The sequence below is a fragment of the Coloeus monedula genome (genome assembly GCF_965178545.1).
Source record: "Coloeus monedula genome assembly, chromosome: 6".
NCBI lineage: Eukaryota > Metazoa > Chordata > Aves > Passeriformes > Corvidae > Coloeus > Coloeus monedula.
This window is the reverse complement of record NC_138786.1, coordinates 20,158,343-20,176,651: the sequence shown is the minus strand read 5'-3', so window position 1 is coordinate 20,176,651 and position 18,309 is coordinate 20,158,343. Positions and strand designations below refer to the sequence as shown.

General features: G+C 39.4%; 2 protein-coding genes across 3 annotated transcripts in view; one reads left to right on the top strand and one right to left on the bottom strand.

The window, feature by feature from the left end:
* Positions 1 to 1,588, bottom strand: part of PDHX (pyruvate dehydrogenase complex component X) — a 36,723-nt gene extending 35,135 nt beyond the window's left edge. Inside the window, exon 1 of the mRNA XM_082282746.1 lies at positions 1,402 to 1,588. Within this exon, the coding sequence (XP_082138872.1) occupies positions 1,402 to 1,543 (142 nt within the window). The 5' untranslated portion in view covers positions 1,544 to 1,588. The remainder of the gene's footprint in view (positions 1 to 1,401) is intronic.
* Positions 1,589 to 1,701: 113 nt separating this feature from the next.
* On the top strand, positions 1,702 to 17,365 carry APIP (APAF1 interacting protein). Of its 2 annotated transcripts, none has more exons than XM_082283116.1 (8): positions 1,702 to 1,968; positions 4,316 to 4,416; positions 7,282 to 7,330; positions 8,613 to 8,730; positions 9,782 to 9,917; positions 12,486 to 12,653; positions 13,194 to 13,316; positions 14,493 to 17,365. In XM_082283116.1, the coding sequence occupies exons 1-7, from the start codon at positions 1,864 to 1,866 to the stop codon at positions 13,291 to 13,293; spliced, it is 777 nt and encodes a 258-aa protein (XP_082139242.1). In that variant the 5' UTR covers positions 1,702 to 1,863; the 3' UTR covers positions 13,294 to 13,316; positions 14,493 to 17,365. The 2 variants fall into 2 exon arrangements, with proteins under 2 accessions (XP_082139242.1, XP_082139243.1); XM_082283117.1 differs by lacking the exon at positions 1,702 to 1,968 and adding an exon at positions 3,445 to 3,468.
* The last annotated feature ends 944 nt before the right edge of the window (positions 17,366 to 18,309 follow it).

The window sequence follows — 18,309 nt, the reverse complement described above, 5'->3', positions numbered from 1 at the left end:
TTTATTTCAAGAAAGGGATAGACTTCCCTGTATCACACACAGCAGGTTTTATAAAGGAAAAGATTTTCACACTTTGCAAAACAGCAAAAGCAACCAGTGCTGGAAAGAAGGGAATGATGAAGTCTAAACCACAATGATTAAATTGTCTCTGAACTACTACTGAGTTTTATTACACGAGGTTAATGAAAGGCCATTTTTTTATAAGTACACTTAAACCCCACAGAGTTCACGTACTTCATGCTCAGCATCACACCAGGAGCTCATAACAATGCACCTGATGATTGTTTCAATGTTTTACCAGTTGTAACTTTCAGATCAAGTAGGGAAAGAACACATTTCATTGCAGGATCATTCATGATCCATCCACACATTCATTTCCTCTTAGAGACAGAGGAAAACATGGAAGAGTAGATGATCTGACTGATAACTATGTAACAACAAACTCCTGAAAAATGCATCTTGAAAGGAGGTTGTCATAACCTCACACCTCCAGTTCTGTGTAGGAAAGGATCCTAGACATGCAATTAATAAACTCAAACTCTATCTCTCCATTAAAAAAAACCCAAATAGAATTACTCAAAATATAATTACACGCTCTTCTCCAGTTACTTGAAACATTACGTGGAGAGTGAAATGTCACAAACGTGGTGGAAAACATGGATCAAAAACACCAAATAAGAAGCTTTCTTTTTCAGTGCTTAGCTATACTTACACTTAGAAAACAGACTCCTGTTTTCAATGGTGGGAACTTTTTCATTATCCACAAAAAAAGTTCGTATTTGACGACTTAATTTATTTTCCTCTAGGTTGCAATTCCTTCAGTGATCTTGCTTTCTAGACCGTTAATAATTCTCACATTTCTCTCCGAGTTTTCTCCTATCAGCCCACACAGATCCTGATGCACTTCCAGTACCTCCAGAGACCAATCCAAACACACCCTGCGAAACGATCCCACGTCCACAGCCTCTCACCCACCTCCCCATGGGTCACTATCCAGTTTCTGCCGTCTCCCTGCGCAGCTGGAAGGGAGAAGGTAGAGCCTGGGAAGCAGGCAGGGCTGGAGGAATGGTGTTTTTAATGGGTTTTCCCCCCCTCCTTATTATCCTGCTCTGATTGTGATTGGCAATAAACTCAGTTAATATCCCCAAATCGAGTGTGCTCTGCCCATGACAGTAATCGACGAGTGGTCTCTCCCTGCCCTTATCTCAACACATAAGTCTTCTGATACATTTTCTCTCCCCTGCCCAGTTTCGGAGGGGAACTGTAGAGGGGCTTCGGCGAGTGCCTGACATCCAGCCAGGGTCAACCCAGCGCAGCCACCCGCTCTCAACCCTCTCTCCGCAGCAGGTCCCCGCAGACGCACCTACAGAAGGGCAGCCACCACACCAGCCCGCCACTCACCGAGCAGCTCCCGGGTGCCGTGCAAGTGCCTCCATCCTGCCCGGGCGGGGAGGGAGAGCCCCGCGCCCAGCGCCGAGCGCCCGACCCGCAGCAGCCTCAGCACCCGCTCCCCGCCGCCGCTCAGCCACAGGGACGCCGCCATCTTGCCCTCCTTGCCCCCCCGCGCCGGGCTGCCCCACGGGCTGCCTGAGCAGAAATAACCCGGCACACCCCAGCGCGTGTCACCGAGCCCCGTGTCCCGCCAGCCCCTCCCGCAGCACCGGCCGTGGGTTTGGCCGCCTCGATCGTCCCAGGCACGGCCGAATGTAACCGCATGGACACCCGCGTCCAGCCTGGCTGTTCGTCGCCGGGGCGTACCCACATCTCCTTCTAGTCACTGCCGGCTCCCGGCCCGGGGGAGGGCATCGCCCTCTCCATCCCGCCCGCCGGTGTCCGGCTCGGGTCGGTGCCTGCGGCCGGGGGATGCCCAACGCTCCGCAGGCACTCGGGCGGCTCCCCGAAGAAGGCCCCGAGCAAGGACCCCGTGCTGGCCGCGCCATGGCGGCCGCCGGCGGGGATGCGGCGCAGGTAACGAGGGGCCGGGGGGCGGCGCGGCTCCGCCAGCGCTCCGGAGAGCTCCCCGCAACCGCGGGTGCTGAGGCTGTTCTTGAACCTTGCTAATTAGCCAGTAGCTTCGCATTAGCTAATTAGTAGGGAGGTCCTGCGTGTACTGGTGGATGGTAAGCTGCGTGTGAGCCGGCAGTGTGCCCTGGCGGCCAGGAGGAAATTCAGCCAGCAAGACCAAGGCGTACTCGGTGTCCAGCATTCAAGGAGCAATGGCCATAAGCTAAAACACAAGTTCCACCTCAACACGGCGATGAACTTCTTTACGTTGAGGCTGGCAGAGCACTGGAATAGGCTCTGGGGTTATGTCCAAGAGAGTCGTGGAGTTTCCCTCTCTGGAAACATTCAAAACTCAACTAGAGACTTTCTTGTGTCACATGCTCTAGGTGACCCTCCCTTGGCAGGGTGGCTGGACTAGGTTATCGCCAAAGGTCTTTTCCAGTCCTAACTATGCTATGATCCTATATAAACATGTTATAAAATTTAGTACAGTTTCCAAATGTTGCCAGCTGTCAGTCTGGCTGCATCTACAGGACTCATGCCTCTTTTATGTTAACTGGGGTTTTTTAGGTTTGTTTTGTGATTTGGTTTTCTTTAATTGGTCTTTGATTGGGGTTTTATATATCATCACAACCAGAACATGAGTTGGCAGTGCTGTGCTTCATCAAACAAAGTGAACATTGAGCATATGGAAGCACTGCCTGGACAAGGCTTGGAACACCTCTCCAGTGTGACACTGGTCAAGAGACCAGCCCAAGCTTCAAAACCAGCAAGAACTGACAGCAGGGAGATGAGAGGTATCAGCAGACTAGGTAATACGGCCTTTCAGGAAAGAAGGAGAAAATATACTTCATCATAAACAAACAAAAAACAACCAACCAAACAAAAAACAACAAGAAAAAAGAGAGCAGCAAATTGAGTTGTCATAATAGGTAAAACATTGCCACAGAGGTGAAAGAAAAGACCATCTTCTGCATGTTCATGATCTTTGGTAAGAGAGAACAAGCTACAACAAACAACATTTAAGCTAGGCATTAGGAAAATATTTCCAGCCTGGGACAGTTAACAGAATGCCTAAGGATCTTGTGTCTCACTGTCATTGGAGGTTGCAAAGGTGAGGTTAAAGTAGGAGATTCCAAACGTTGAACGTGCCCCGGGCTGCCATCTCCAGTAATTCACCTTCCCAGTCTCCTGCCTCAGAACCACTGCTTTGTGGTCCTGTTCCATGCTGCCTCCTCACCCCTAGTACTGCGAGTCCAACACCAGCTGGAAGCACTTCTGAGTATTTCAGGAAAGGTGTTGGCACTGAGTAACCACGTGCCTACCGTTCTTGCTGTGCACTGCTTTTGCTTTGGTTCTCCCTGCTCTGCGGGTGTTGACAAAATATTCCCCCCCAATGTGGATTCTTGCTGCTAAAAAAACATTTTTCTTGGAAATACCATTTCATGGGCATTAATGACTGAGGTGAGCAGTAGAACAGCGAATCATTTGACATTTTAGAAAAACTTTTAAAGCTTCTAGTTACTGCAATTAAAAAAAAAAAAGAAACCTAAAAGAAGGCACACATAAAAGCAGCTGTATTACTGTTGTAATGTAGGTAGACTCTTACCTCTGACAATAGAGATACCTTTGGTTAGTATATAGATACAGATATTAATGTAATAAACAATGGAATGTGGAAAAAATACAGGAACCTTTTTTTCCTTCTAAAGAAATATTAAAATAATGCAATTTGCCTTCTGGCTGAACTGCATGTAAAGTAACCTTGTATTGTAAAAATGTAGGAATGTAAAGTTCATGAAGTAATTTGCTTATATTTTCTGTGTGGTACTTTTGAGTGCTATTGACTAATAAAGTCTGTTCTAGTGAAATTTGTAAATCAAGTAAAATAAACCTACAAAAGAACTGATTTAATAGGAAAACTACTAGTTGAGCTTGTAAAAATGGGTAATGTTAGATGCATTTATTTTCTTTTTTTTGTGTAATAGTCTATAACAATCCTGCTGGTGTAATGTCTATGGGCCACTGCACTCAAATAAATTTTAGATGAGCCCTTTCCTGTGAAGGATAGTCAGACATGCACCTTATTTGGGGGTTTTGTTTGTTGGTTTCAAGGTGTGAATGTGCCTGGCAGAGCTTAAAGGGCATTGTGTAAACATGCAATTATTTTGTAATTGAAGTTCATTAGCATAAATTAGACTTCTGCTGCAGTATAAAAGTACTAATCCTTTAAACTCTGTTTGAGAACTTAAGTTCTTAGGTTTGAGGTGTTTCTGATGGTTTTTCATTTATTTGTTTAATTTCTTTTTAGGATGGGTTACATCCAAGGAATCTTATCCCAGAGCTTTGTAGACTGTTTTATGGCTTAGGCTGGGTAACGGGAACTGGTGGAGGAATCAGCTTGAAACATGGGTAAGTAATGATGAAAGAGAAATAATGTGGTAGTTACAGAGAGAGGCTGGCTGTGTTTAGGAGCTGAGGAGGGCATTTCAGTTCCATGAGAAATGTTTGCAAGTCAAGAGTGAGCAAGAAGTTAGAGGGGGAAATGAAGTGTGCCAAATTTAACCTTATAGAAGGGAGGTGAATAATCTGAATTAATCATTGCAGACCCTTCAATGGAGAGAGACAGCTGGAGAGAGTGATCTTATCCTGTCCTTTTCCTACCTTTGTTTAAGGTAGATGAATTGTCTTTAAAGAACAATGCATTCCCCCTTTTCATTTCATTCAGTATGGAATTTAGAGTGGGTTACATCAGGCACATGGCTTTCAAATGCCTGTGGTTAAATAAGATCAAATTCACCGTGGACATTTTGCAGGCCAGATATTTCCTCTAAGAAAGAAATTACTATTCTACTGAGGTAATTTCTAAGGAGACAAATACTTAACATATAATTAAAGCAGGACAGGTAACAACAATAATTTTTGGTTTGTATCTCCTATGAAGAAGCACCACTTTGTGTTTTAATTTGCTTGTCTCCCACCTATTCATAATTCCCAAACTTTTAGTGGAAACAGAGCTCCTCTCAGTGGCCACTGAAAAAAAAGGTAAGTCCTCATTCTGCAAAGAGCCTTGTACAGTGCCTGCAATTCTGTATTCAGTCACAAGGTTGTGACACGAACTTTAGAGTATCTGACCTCTCATTGTTCTGGTATACACTTGCATGCATGCACAAACAGCCATTACTATTCAAATATATATTTTATATATACATGAATAAAAGACCCTAAATGCTCATACTTGTGCTGTTTGTATTTTGTGCAGGTCATTCAACCTCCCTGCTTGATTTTGCAAGCAAAGCAACAATAGTAATAATAATGAGATGAATGAAAAGAGGGTAAATTCTTGTTTTTAAAGTAGTCTATGGGAAGAACTTTCTGGCACTAATTTGTCATCAGTAGCTAAATGTAGCCTATTTTCTTTGTCATTCCAGTGCAACTCCTGTTGTGGCAAGACAAATGGCATTATCAGAGGATGCACTAATATAGTGATGCAGTTTTCCTTAGTAGTTCTATAGCTTGTTTACTTAAAATTGTTGTATAGGAAAATGTGAAAGAACAATTGAAATTTGATTCATATATATCAACTGCTTTTACCAGCTAATCTTAATCAGCCTTACTGTGCAGTTCATATCAACTATCAGGAAGAAAAAAAAGTCAATTTGGTTGTGGGATAGCTTTTTAAAAATGGATATAGAATTCTTTGTAAGGTATCTTGTATTTGAAGACTTTATTTTGTCATTGGATTTTCCCTTTCTGGTTAAGTTCTAAAAATAAAAAACTGGTTTAAGAAAAATTGTGTGTCTGTCACAAGTAACAGAATTACCACTTGATTTCTCATCTTGCTCATGCAGATGAATTAAGACTAAATTAATACAATGCCAGCAGTGTTAATTCATTAATGTTAAAAATTACAAATATGATAAAGCCACATTTTTCTGTCCTTCACAGACGTTTTACCACTATAAATAGTACATCATCTTAAGAGTTTTATTTTTGGAAGAATTAAAATCACGGAATTGTTTAGGTTGGTAAAGATCCTTAAGATGCTCAAGTGTCCAACCATAAACCTACCACTGCCAAGTTGACCACTAAAACACATTCCTAAGCACCATGCCTAAATGTTTTTTAAATACTTCCAGAGATGGTGAGCCAACTGCTTTCCTGGGCAGCCCATTCCAATGCTTGATAACCCTTCCAGTGAAGAAATGTTTCCTAATATCCAATATAAACCTGCCCTGATGCAAATTGAGGTAATTTCCTCTTGTCCTGTCACTGGTTTCCTGGGAGAAGAGACCAACCTCACCTTGCTACACCCTCCTTTCAGGCATTATAGAGGACAATGAGGTCTCCCCTGAGCCTCCTTTTCTCCAGACTAAACACCCCCAGCTCCCTCTGACATTCCTCACAAGACTTGTGCTCCAGACCCTTCCCCAGCTCCATTACTCTTGTCCAGAAGTAGAAACATCCCGTGGTCCATAGGAAATGTGTCTGTAACGTGACTACTTATTCACTAGATGTCTCTGTGCTCCTGAATTTAGTATGTGACTGCTGAAGCTGAATAGTGATTGCAATTGAGAGAGAGAATCTAGTTGGGGTTTTTGTGCTAATAACAAAAATAATGCAGATACCATCTTGAAATCATTTTAGTTTTGATCAGTTTTTACAGTTTTTGTTCATGTAGTCCTTGCAAGAAGTGATGCACTTCTACTTAAATTTCAGCCATTTAATTGTACTGAATTAGTGCTATCTCTTTATCAACACAAATAAATACGTAACTGCACTAGAAACCTAACCTGCACAGTTAAAAAAGAAAGTATTTACAGTGTCGAATCTTACAGATAGTTATTACTGTTTATAGATAGTTTATGGATTTTTATGTAATGGCTTTGTCACCTTTGTCACAGAGCAGTATCTGCTTGCAATTTCTCATTTAATTTTTATTCTGAATTGTAGTTTGAGTTATTGCAGGGAGAGGCTGTTCTACTGTGTTGGAAATGTAAGGCTGCACTTCTTACATGTTTTTCAGGTATCTGTCCAGTTGAAACCAGGGATTGATACCCCTGCAAGTTACAGATTTTATTTGCCCTTGTACAATTTGGTTCTATTTTGAAAATAATCTACCTATCAGTGTATGGAAAGAGCAAGAAAGTTTTTAAATTGTGAGGGTCTAGATTTGCTATTTCCTTTCCAGTGGCTCAAGAGCTCTAAGGCCTGTGCGGTTGAACAGTCATTGCTCAACTGTGTTTACTGACTTTTCCCATCTGCAACTTTTCCTAGGGATGAAATCTACATCGCTCCTTCAGGAGTCCAGAAGGAAAGAATACAGGTATGTTAAGCTGTACTTTTACCTCAGAGCTCATCTTGAGATGGATAAAAGTGCCTTTGTTGAGAGTTTCATTTTTCCTTATGTGAAGTAACAAACTTGTTATACTGTTGACTACATTACTGAAACAACTGGTGATTTCTCCCAGTACTCCACTATCATAGCAAGCCAGTATGTGTTTCAGAGGCCAGTCTTGATGATCTCTTTGCTTGAAATAAACACAAAGGAGTGTGAGAGTGGGGCATTACTCCAGTCCAGCTTTATTCTTTGTCAAGCTTGATTGGCTAAAGCTGTCTGGCTACAGTTTCAAGTCACCGAGGTGCTCGCGTGAATAGGCATTAACACCTCACTGCCGTCTATTTTCGTTTGAGTGATTGCAAATATTTATCTTGATACTCTCCCCATTAAAAGGTGACCTTGTCTGTCTGTCTGTTTTCCAAAAACCCCAAAATGTAAGAGGAGGGGAGAATGGTAAATGATAACTATTTTATGACAGCAGGTACTCTCCCAGAGTAGAGTAATACATGGAAAGAATTTGTCATCTCATAAATCTGAGGATAAATAGTGAGGAGTGAAAGAAATTTCTTCACTGATAGAAACTTGGGGTCTCACAGCAGTGTTTGCTGGGGATGTGGAGAGGTAAGGTAGGCAAAGGTATGTAAGATAACCAGGATGGTGTCTGCTCTGTGCTTGCAGTAGCAGAGGATTAAGCAAAGTGAGGAAGGAAATCTCTTGCGATTGTATTTTCTGCTGATTTTTAAAATAACATTAAAATTTTATTACTGCCCTGAACAATTCTTCGTACTATTATGAGTAGCCAATTGATGCAAAGGTAATATTCATGTACAGCTACTAAAAGTAAGGTTTAAAAAGAAGTAGTTCTACAAGTTAAATGTATTAAGTTTAACTTGTGTCATTTGTTGGTTCTTTTAAGTAGGGAAGGAAAAGTACATCTACATTTCTTATTTTGAATCAGTTACTACTTTACCTTTTGATCTATTGTTATTACTGAGCTACAGACTATCTCCTTTCTGAGAAAATTGTAGTTTTACAAATACCTGCGTGGCTTCAATCTAAGTAAAAAGAGTACCTAATATTAATTTCCATTACACAATGTCAGTAAGTAGTATTAGAAACTGGAATAAATGTGGTGCATTACAGCACTTTTACAAAGTGAAAATCACATTCTATATTAAATATGTGGTTTGTATATATTTGTTTCCCTAGAGGGAAAACAAAACTATTTGAGTTATCACAGGTCAAAATAATTTCTTCTTTCTTACAGCCAGAAGATATGTTTGTTTGTGACATGGATGAACAGGACATCAGCGGTCCTCCACTGCACAAGAAACTAAAGAAAAGCCAGTGCACACCTCTTTTTATGAATGCCTACACTATGAGAGGTATCTAGCAGTGTTGTAGTTCAGCAGTGACTGAAACACTGTATTTGTACATCCACAAAATTGATATTCAGTACCATATTCTTTATACATAGAAGTTACAGTGAAATAAACATGAAACTATAAAATAAACTGATTTGCAAAGGTATGTATAGAGTGGGATATAATCCATAGTAACATCCTGTCAGTGTCACTTGCAATTTAATCTTCTCTTGTAGCTATGCCTGTGATCATGTTTTCAGCACTGATTTTTTGTGCAGAATATTGGTAGGTTGCAGGGGAAGCCCAGGATTTGCAGCAGTTTTATATCAGTAGTTTCACCAATTCAGCTATTATGGTTTAAATCCTTTTGCATCCATTGGCTGAGATTAACAGTTACAAATTATGAATAGCTGAAAACAGTATGAAACTTTTCTTTTGCAGATGGACAAAGTAATAAAGCTTTTGATGTTGTGTAAAATTTATATGTTATTTTAGAGGGGATTTAGGGAGTCTCTTCTGATCTTCCTGCAAAAGCAGCTTACATGTGTAATCAAGGAAAAGCAATATTGCATCTTTATAAGTAGATTATAATTATTGTCTACCTGTCTTTCCATCATGACACAATAAGATAATGATGAGTGTTTTTTCAGAGAATCAGCAGATAATTGACGAAGAGTAAAGGGCGTTAAACTTTCATGTCACAAATAAGTTTGGGAATTCTTCATAACCTCAGAACTCTGATAAAATTTAGAGTGTTTCAGTTACTGCAGTATGTAAAGAAATGTACAAGTAGTGTTTCTGCTTGAATTTGTGCAAGTAGTGTCTCTCCTTGACGTTGTCACGAACTTAAAGTTAACGCAAGTGTCCTAAGACAATCCATAATTATCCCTTACAGGTGAGTAATTACCTCATTCTTTCATTTAGGTTGCTGTATATTTTTTCATCTCATACAGCAGATCACCATTTGCTAAGATGACTAATCAAAGGAAATTAATCAAGAATATGCATTAAATTTTCTCATTAGACATATTTTAAAATTAATTCTAATTTTTTTTTCTTTTTCTGCTCTTAGGGGCAGGTGCAGTGATCCATACACATTCCAAGGCTGCTGTTATGGCTACCCTTCTTTACCCAGGGAGTGAGTTCTCTATTACCCATCAGGAGATGATAAAAGGAATCCAGAAGTGTACTTCAGGAGGCTATTACAGGTACTCCTCTATATTTAGGAAAAGAGGCGTGATATTTGATCATTTGTTTTCAACAATATAAATACAAGTAATTTGAGTTATGTACTTGAAAGTGTGTAATATAAAATATTAGGAATAAGAAGTAAAAAAAAACCTCTGGAATGAATGAGTCACTGGTTCTCTGTAAGGTCTGAAGCCTGTGGAAGAGATCTGAGATAAAATCTTGTAATGCCAAGGCTGCTGTGGTCTGTTGAGCTACAGGAACAAGCCAAATAAAGAGCTACGTCCTGAGCTGTTACCACATCTCTACAACATTCAGCTGAAACTGGAGCCAGCCAGCACTAGGTTGGATTGATAGCATGTACAAACTACATTTGGGTGGACTTCACATATCACTGCCTGTGCTAGTTTAGGGCATGTTAAGAGAGTAGAGGATTTCAGATTTACTTGACAGAGTTTGAAAGAAAATTCAGAATAAACAGCTCATTAAAGATAATGTTATTACTTTTCAAGGATGAGCTCTGAGGTAAGTGCTGAGTTATTCCAAATTATGTGTGATGGCTTGTTTTGAGGTCTCCACCCACAGAGTGTTGAATTGGGATCTGCAAACAACATTTATATAACATGTGACAAGGAGATGAGAAATTGAAATGCTGAATTCTTTCCACTTTTTGATGTTAATTTTTGTATCTAACTATTGCCCTTTGGCAAGGGAACAAGCCATATGTGATTTTTACACCCAGGCATATTTTATTCCATTTTGGTTGACTTGCCAACTTTACTTTCTTGTCACCATTAGCATGTGCATTTTTAATGTGGTAAAAATACAAGCCCTTTTATTGAATTGTCTAACAACACTGGTTTTAAAAAAATCCACAACAATTTTTTTAATATGCATTTTGAACTCCTACACACTCCTATATGTTAGTCAGGAAACATTGTATTTATTGGGTTCCGTGCCTCCAAGTCGACCTGTGTCATTATATTAATTTACCAGAAAAACTAAAGAAATCAAAGCTCCAGGTTATATGGCTCATAAGCACATATTCATCCATACTAAACTGATTCCACTGGCTTGCTTCACACAGGTCTCCCCATTGAATTCAAAAGAAAAGTGGGACCTTGGATTCAAAGTACAAAATGGGACCTTCTGAAAAAAGGGATTGTATGTTGTTTCTAGTTACATAAAGCTTTTCTAGAAAAGCTGTCCAGGAAAATGCTACAGATAGAATAATCAGAAGTATATGTTGGCCTAAATATGATTCCAGTGACCCCAAACTAGTTTTACCCTTGACTTCCATAGAAGGAGAATTAGGTCAGTAGTAAACAGCTTTCAAAGTCAGACTGGCACATGGTATTTTACATGAAGGTTTGACTTAATGTAGGCTGCTTATATTTCAATTTTAAAAAGAGATACCAAGTATTTAGCTCATTCAGAGTCTTGTTGGCATTTTTTAGGTATTAGTTCTTGATAGAAAGCTTATGGTCCTGATTAGGAATTAGTTAGGTGTTCATAACAGCTTCCAAGCTCACGTGCAAGTAGAAAGCAGAACCTACGAAGCCGATCCATTAACTCATTTGGCCCAGTTAGTAACAAACACTCCAAGTGTAATTTTAGTGATCACAATTTATAAGAGTCAGAGTAAAGCTTCAAATGCCACCTCACTTTCTTCATTCACTTTTTATAGCCTTCCTTGAGAAAGCATCAGCATTGAGAATCATAAGGGATGAGACTTTATCTTCTGAATATTTGATTTAAAATACAAGCTGTTGCTGTTTGGGTGTTTTACCATTGCTTTCTTTCTGTGGTTTACAAAAGAAAGTACAACTAGCATCCACTCACGAAATACCTATGTGATCTCAATGATAAATCTGAACCTGAACTGGGGACTTATTAAAACTATTTAAACAAGTTTCTGCTAGTGCTAATTAAGGTTCAAACAATGCCAAATATCCCAGTCCTCCTTCAGAAGAAACTCTCAGGCAAGTTCCACTGAGTAACGTGCATCATCTTGTCTTTGGAACTGGGGTTCTCAGGCTCTCTTAAGATCACATGTAGCCCACCAATGACTCCATCACAGAGAATTTATTTTTCATGTGTTGACTCTACCTTCTATTTATATGCCTTAGCAGGACAATCTTCCAGGGGCTTTTTGGACTACCTAAATTAATTTTTTTCTGCTCTTCAGCAAACAACTTAATTTCCTTCTTCATGATATGATTCTTTTAAATAATTTAATCTGAGGTAGAGCTTGTAGATGATGCCAATACAGGATGAAAAGTTTGAAAAAGTTGTAAAGGGACCCAACTACAAAGTGATATGGGAATAAACAGCTACACCTAATAGATTAAAGTGTTATTTTCTTTTTGTGCCTCAAGTGTAGCTCAGGTATTGCCAGCATGATATGTGTTTTGTGAGAGATGGTCCTGAGAATTCTTACGCTACAGCATGACTCACAAGAGAAGAGCGTAAAATCTAGTGCTGAGAACTTAACATTTTACACAGAGGATAATCTCTTTCTTAGGGAAAGGTTTCATACATCCAAGCAGAGGGCTTTTTAAATACATGACCATGGGGTTGTTTTATAGGTATGATGATACACTAGTGGTTCCTATTATTGAGAATACACCAGAAGAGAAGGATCTCAAGGAGAGAATGGCACGTGCAATGGAAAAATACCCAGACTCTTGTGCTGTCTTGGTCAGACGTCACGGTGTTTATGTATGGGGAGAGACATGGGAAAAAGCCAAAACCATGTGAGTACAATTCAGGAATATGCTATCTCTTGCCTCAAGATCTTAATGAACTTAATGCTATGTATATTTCCAGCTCATGGACAATGATTCAGAATATTAAGGCCTCACTGCATGTATAGGGAGCTTTTGGGAATGGATTCATCCATGATTCCATTGCTTGTTTTTCCTTTCATATCATTGCTGGCTCATAGGGTTGCCAACATTTTCCTTTCAGACAAGTCAACAAGTCCCTCCTCATATGAAACGTGCAGGCAGTCCCTGCTTTTATATGATACCTGCCAATACTGTTTGTGTGGCCCTCTCTAGTCCCATTTTTGGAATTTACTTCATCTGCTGATCGAAATGCAGCAAATCAATATTATGTAGCAAAAATGCTGGGCACTTTCCATTCCGCAGCATTGGAAGTAAACAATGATAGAGCTGTCCAGTCAGACAGTCAGACTGGTGATAAAAAGCTTAAGGAAGGAAAATACTAATTTTCATAAAACATGGTAAGACTTGAGCCTTACTTACATTGCATTTTTTCCCTATTTATTTTAGGTGTGAATGTTATGACTACTTGTTTGATATTGCAGTGCAGATGAAGCAGCATGGGCTAGATCCTTCAAAACATCCAGCTGGAGAAAATGGGATCTTGTAAATGTCAACAACATTTATATTCAGGTGTGAATTTGTCTGGCAGGATGATCTGTTTGGAGGGAGAGTCTACAGATGACACCATCACTTCAGTCTGCTTTTCCCACTCAGGAAACTTCAGTATTGCTCATCTTCCCCCAGTCTGCAATTTTATCTATGCCTGAAATAATGATCCTTTTCCACACAGTACAACAAAAAGTGTATGTATTAATAGCTAGGTATGTCCAGTGCATATTTAGTACCAAGGTACAGCATGGACTGTGATTTCTTTTTAAAACAAAATAGTATCAAAAGCATTACCAGAAAAGCCAATGCACTAAAAAGGCCAGAGCCTAGTGAGCTGATCTGTACAGAGATGTCTGAACACCCACATTTGTTCTTCAGCTGGCAGGATCAGATTTGATTTCAGGCCATCTCAGTGGTATTACTTATATGGTGGGTTGGTTGGGGTTTTAGGGGGTTTTGTTTTTTCCTTCAGCAGACTTGGCTGGTTTGAGTTTCACTGATTAGTGTCAGCCACTTACCTCATGCAGAAAATCACCTTGACTTTACTATAGCAATGATCAGTTTTGAAAGTTTTCATAAGAAATTTTTGAAGTAAAACCCCATTGGTAACATGATCAGGATGTACTTTGCATGAAGGATACCTGAAACAATTCTCACATAAATAATGTACAGCTTGATATGGCAAAATGCAGTGATAGCTTAACACTGCAGAGTTGGAAAATGCAAGCAAGTTTAAAGGTACCAGTACTGAAATTATAAAGGAATTTCTTGAGCAAAGCAGTGGTGTAATTAAACAGGATCGGCTAATGTTGCAGTTAATTCACTGTACCCACATTTTCCTCAGAAGAAATAACAAATGCTTGCTCAGGCAGCATGAGCCCAGAAGAGACAGGGACTTGGCTCTTCAGCCTTTATGCCCACCCCAGAGGAGGAGGCAGTGGGACAGGAGGTTTGCTGTCAGTGAGCCTCTGCCTCAGCAGGTATTCAGGGTGCTGCCACTGCCTGCAGTGATGAAGACACGCTGGCTGCCACACCTGTGCAGAGCTACCTCATGGCCCATGAGAACCATTCTAAAGTGGCTCCTCAGCCCCTGCAACTGGATAAGTTGGGCTACTGTAGTGGTATTAATATTCCTTTGCCTGTTTACTATGCGTGGTTTTAGAATATTTTTGCTTTTACTTTGTTTCTCCTGTACAGGTTTCTTACTGATGATGGGAGTTCCAGCTTTCACCCCACACTATTGAAGCCAGAAGGGGGTGCTGGTCCTCTGCTGATTGACAAATCTCAGGCACTTTTAACTGTTAAACGCATCCAAGAAGATAAGGAGAGTTAAAAAAAACCAAGTACTGAACAATCATTGCAATTTACAAATCCTGTCAAATGCCACAGTAGGAGGAATGAAAATTCAGATGCAAAAATAGTTTGAAAAACTTTGGAGAACCAATGTCACATTTTGGTTTTGTGCCTTAAAAATTCATATTTCAGCAACCTGCATTTGTTGATCCTGCTCTAATGCTACACCACTTAACTTGAAATAAGTCTCCATTTCTGAAATTTATTGTAGCTTTTATTCTTCAGGGGAAAAAAGTGAGGACAACCCCTTAATTAGAAGTTAATAAAGTTTAAAGCATTGTTTGAAGTGTTGATTCCTTCGTACCATGATCGTGTTTATGGGTTTTGTTTTTTCTTTTAAAATTAAGCCTGTAGCATATGTATTTTTAAATTCTCCTAATTGTCATTATAATGAGAAGGAAACACATAATTTTATAGCATGTATTTTGTAGTTGTTACTGAGGGACTGCTCTGGGTCTTACCTCTTAAAATTCCTTCACTTTGAATAACAGCTTTTTATGACCTCTGATTAGCCCCCCCCCCAAGGTAGATTTAATCAAACTGCTCATTAAAATACAATCTCACATATTTGTGACACTTAGTGTCTCCTTTCAAAATCTTCTGCCATGGCCCCCAGTGGCATCAGTGTAAGCTTCAGCTGACCAACTTTCTACTTGAGTATTGAGACCTCACTCCTGAGGGTGAATTGAGACAGGCTAAGTGCTGGCTGACCCTGTTTTCTGCTAGGGGCCATGCATTCCCACCACTTCCCTTTCCATCATCTCTGGCACTTTTTTTTGAGCTTCCAAGAAGTGAATTAACTCTTCAACCTAAAATAAAACTACTGTGAGAATAGGAGAAAGAAAATTTTTCTGTTATTTCCTAATAAGCCGCTGGTAAAACACTGAACAAAGTCAAAGGTGGGTCTAAAGAGAACCAGAGGCAGGGCAAGAGAGGAGATGGCTGATGCCAGAGATGGCAGCACCACTTCCCCCTTTTCCTGGGGGATCACAATTAAGGTCAGTGTTTTGTGTATGTTAGGCATGTTTGTCCTTCCCTCTTGTGCATAGCTCTGTACCTGCAGTGTGCAGCCTTTAACCCTTAGGGGACCTTGGTTATTGTGAAATAGTGGTTATCACTAGGTAACTGCATGTTGTTGGCTATATTATATGTTTTTTCATTATTAGACACTTGTTTGTCAGTGGCAAATATTTTGCAACGATTCCACATCTTCTGAGTGTATGTGGATTGCAGTAAAACTTGTGTGAAAATGCTGTTTTTTAGACCAGAGAGTGACTTTTACAGGCTGCTTCACTTAAGCACAAAGTATCTCTGAAGTGGGTTCAAGACTTCAGAGGTGCAGCTGACCTGAAGGGAAAGCAGACTGTAATTCTCTCAGCTTTTCTTCCTTGTGGATGTACTAAAAAAATACTTCTTAATGTGACAATCTAATTAGTCTCGAAATCAAGTTGCCATCTATTTATTGTGGCCTTTAATTTTTTATTAAAACTGCCTGATTTTTGCAAAAAGTAACTTTGTGTGGTATTCTGATGATGATTTCAAAATAGGTAATGATTGTATCATTCCATAATACTGATGTTTTGTAAGGATAAAGAACATTTTATATTTGGTGTCTTTTTGTTTTGCATATATAATGACAAACCATAGAAGAACACTCATGAGGAAAGATATTTTTGGCCAAATATGTTCCTCTGGGGTTGTGTTAATTACAATATTCACTTTTCTCAGGCAGCTACAATTTGCCACTCTGTATCCTTTGTAAAATCTGTAAATCATCACATTTCTACAGTAGGAGTTAAGTTCTTTCCTACAGGATTTCTAGATGCTCAGAGTGCCATTTGATTTGAAAATGAGTTAAATGCACTCTTCTCATGTCTTCTCATATGAACCCTCATCAAAGAAATTAATGCCTTCGCAACTCTGGTGGCTTCATAACCCTGTGAAATGATTACTGTTTCCTGAAGTGCTCACAAAGCTCTTGCAGTTCAGCTCTGATTATGTAGAACAAAAATAGGAAAATGTCTCATATGATTCAAAGCTTCTTAACTCACATAATTTTAAGTCTGTCTGTTTTTCTGATGTGAATGGTAGGCTTATAAGCCAGCTAGGTATTTTTCTATGTTTGCAGCAAAGACTTGATCTCCATCGAAGCCGATTATCTAGGTTTAGTATCACCAGATAGGCTTATGGCAAAATGACATAATTCCCATTTCAAATGGCTCATCCAAAAAGCCAAGTAAGTTCCAACATTTCTCAATAAAAGTAACTTCCTAGCAAACATCCTGCTTGCTTTCCAAGAAGGAAATAAAACTGCAGAATACGGGATCTTGAAGTGCGAATAGATAGAACTCTTAACTTACCGTAAGCAGTTATGATGCCACTGTGTGTTCTGTCGTGAATGCTGTAATGCCTGAACAATTGGCATCCTCTTTAGCTCTGAAATTGTCATTTAAAAACTAACATGAAAAAAGCCCACTGACCAATGGAACATTACAAATAAACCAGTAGCCTTCCTCTAAACTTTTTTTGATGTGCTTTTTGGCAAACCGGTTTGTAACAGTTTTTTGCTATTTTACAGAAGATGTCAAATTGGAAAAAAGATCCCCTTTTTCCCTTGGACAAAAGATCCCTGGAACACTCTAGATTACTCTTACATTGAGGAGTAGAAGAAAAAAATACAGTTTGATATTAATCCTTCCTTATTTCAAAGTAGTTAAAAAACGTCTGAGCTGACACAAGTTTAGGTGTTTCTACTGAAGGGAATTATCTCTACAGATTCATAAGCAATAAAAAAATTAGGAAAATGCTTCATTTTTCAAGCCACTTTGTGTTTAACTTTTGTTCTAAGGGGGGGTGAACCTTCACAGGCTTTTTTATTTTGTTTTCTTACCTGTTAGGTGAAATAGAAGTTGTGTCTTAGAGCCAGGTTGTGTCCAAGGGCAGCCCTCAGAGCTGAGACTTTTGTAACAGCATGTGGAGGTGCCTGAGACTGCACTTTGCTACCAACTGATGTAAGCCTTCATGGATCTGGACATTTACTTAAATTCCAAGTCAGCTTAATGTTAAAAGCTTAATGTTACTCAGGAAGAATGCTACCTGACCTGATTTATAAAAGAGTGAAAAGACTGAAAAAAACCTCAGGCATTTATCCTGGTACTGCTGCATAAAACGGATGGTAAATAAAATCTATTTTTTTGTTGACTTGATTAGCATAGGGTGGTATTTCTGCTAAATAAGCATGCTAGGGTTTCAGCATAATGAGTGCAAAATTATTTTGTAGGTGAAACCTCTAGTGGAACCACAGCCATTGCCTATTTCTTAGGATTATAATCTATTGAAATCAAAAGCAATTCCAAATATTAAATTTTAAAATTTTTCTGTAGTCTTCAGACTTAATATTGCATCTGCTAGTTTTTGCTAGAGCAGTCAAAGAAAACCAGTGACTGCCTAATATTCAGTACAAAAAATGGATTGAGCGTGTTTGTCCAGATGGGGAATCATGGAAGTTCATATACTCTGAGTAGCGTTTACAAACACTCTCTCTGTACTTACATATGTGTGTTGTGTTTTTTACTCTAAGATGCTGTGCTGTTGTACTAGCAAGTTTCTCCCATCTATGACAGATAAAATTACAGGTTAATCTCCAGAAACCAGATCAACA

What these genes read in the sequence shown, in the direction of transcription:
- APIP (XM_082283116.1), top strand. Translation starts at nt 1,864, where the DNA reads ATGCCCAACGCTCCGCAGGCACTCGGGCGGCTCCCCGAAGAAGGCCCC. An exon ending in GAATGCCTACACTATGAGAG is followed by an intron (nt 8,731 to 9,781) that starts GTATCTAGCAGT and finishes TTCTGCTCTTAG; the next exon opens with GGGCAGGTGCAGTGATCCAT. An exon ending in ACTTCAGGAGGCTATTACAG is followed by an intron (nt 9,918 to 12,485) that starts GTACTCCTCTAT and finishes GTTGTTTTATAG; the next exon opens with GTATGATGATACACTAGTGG.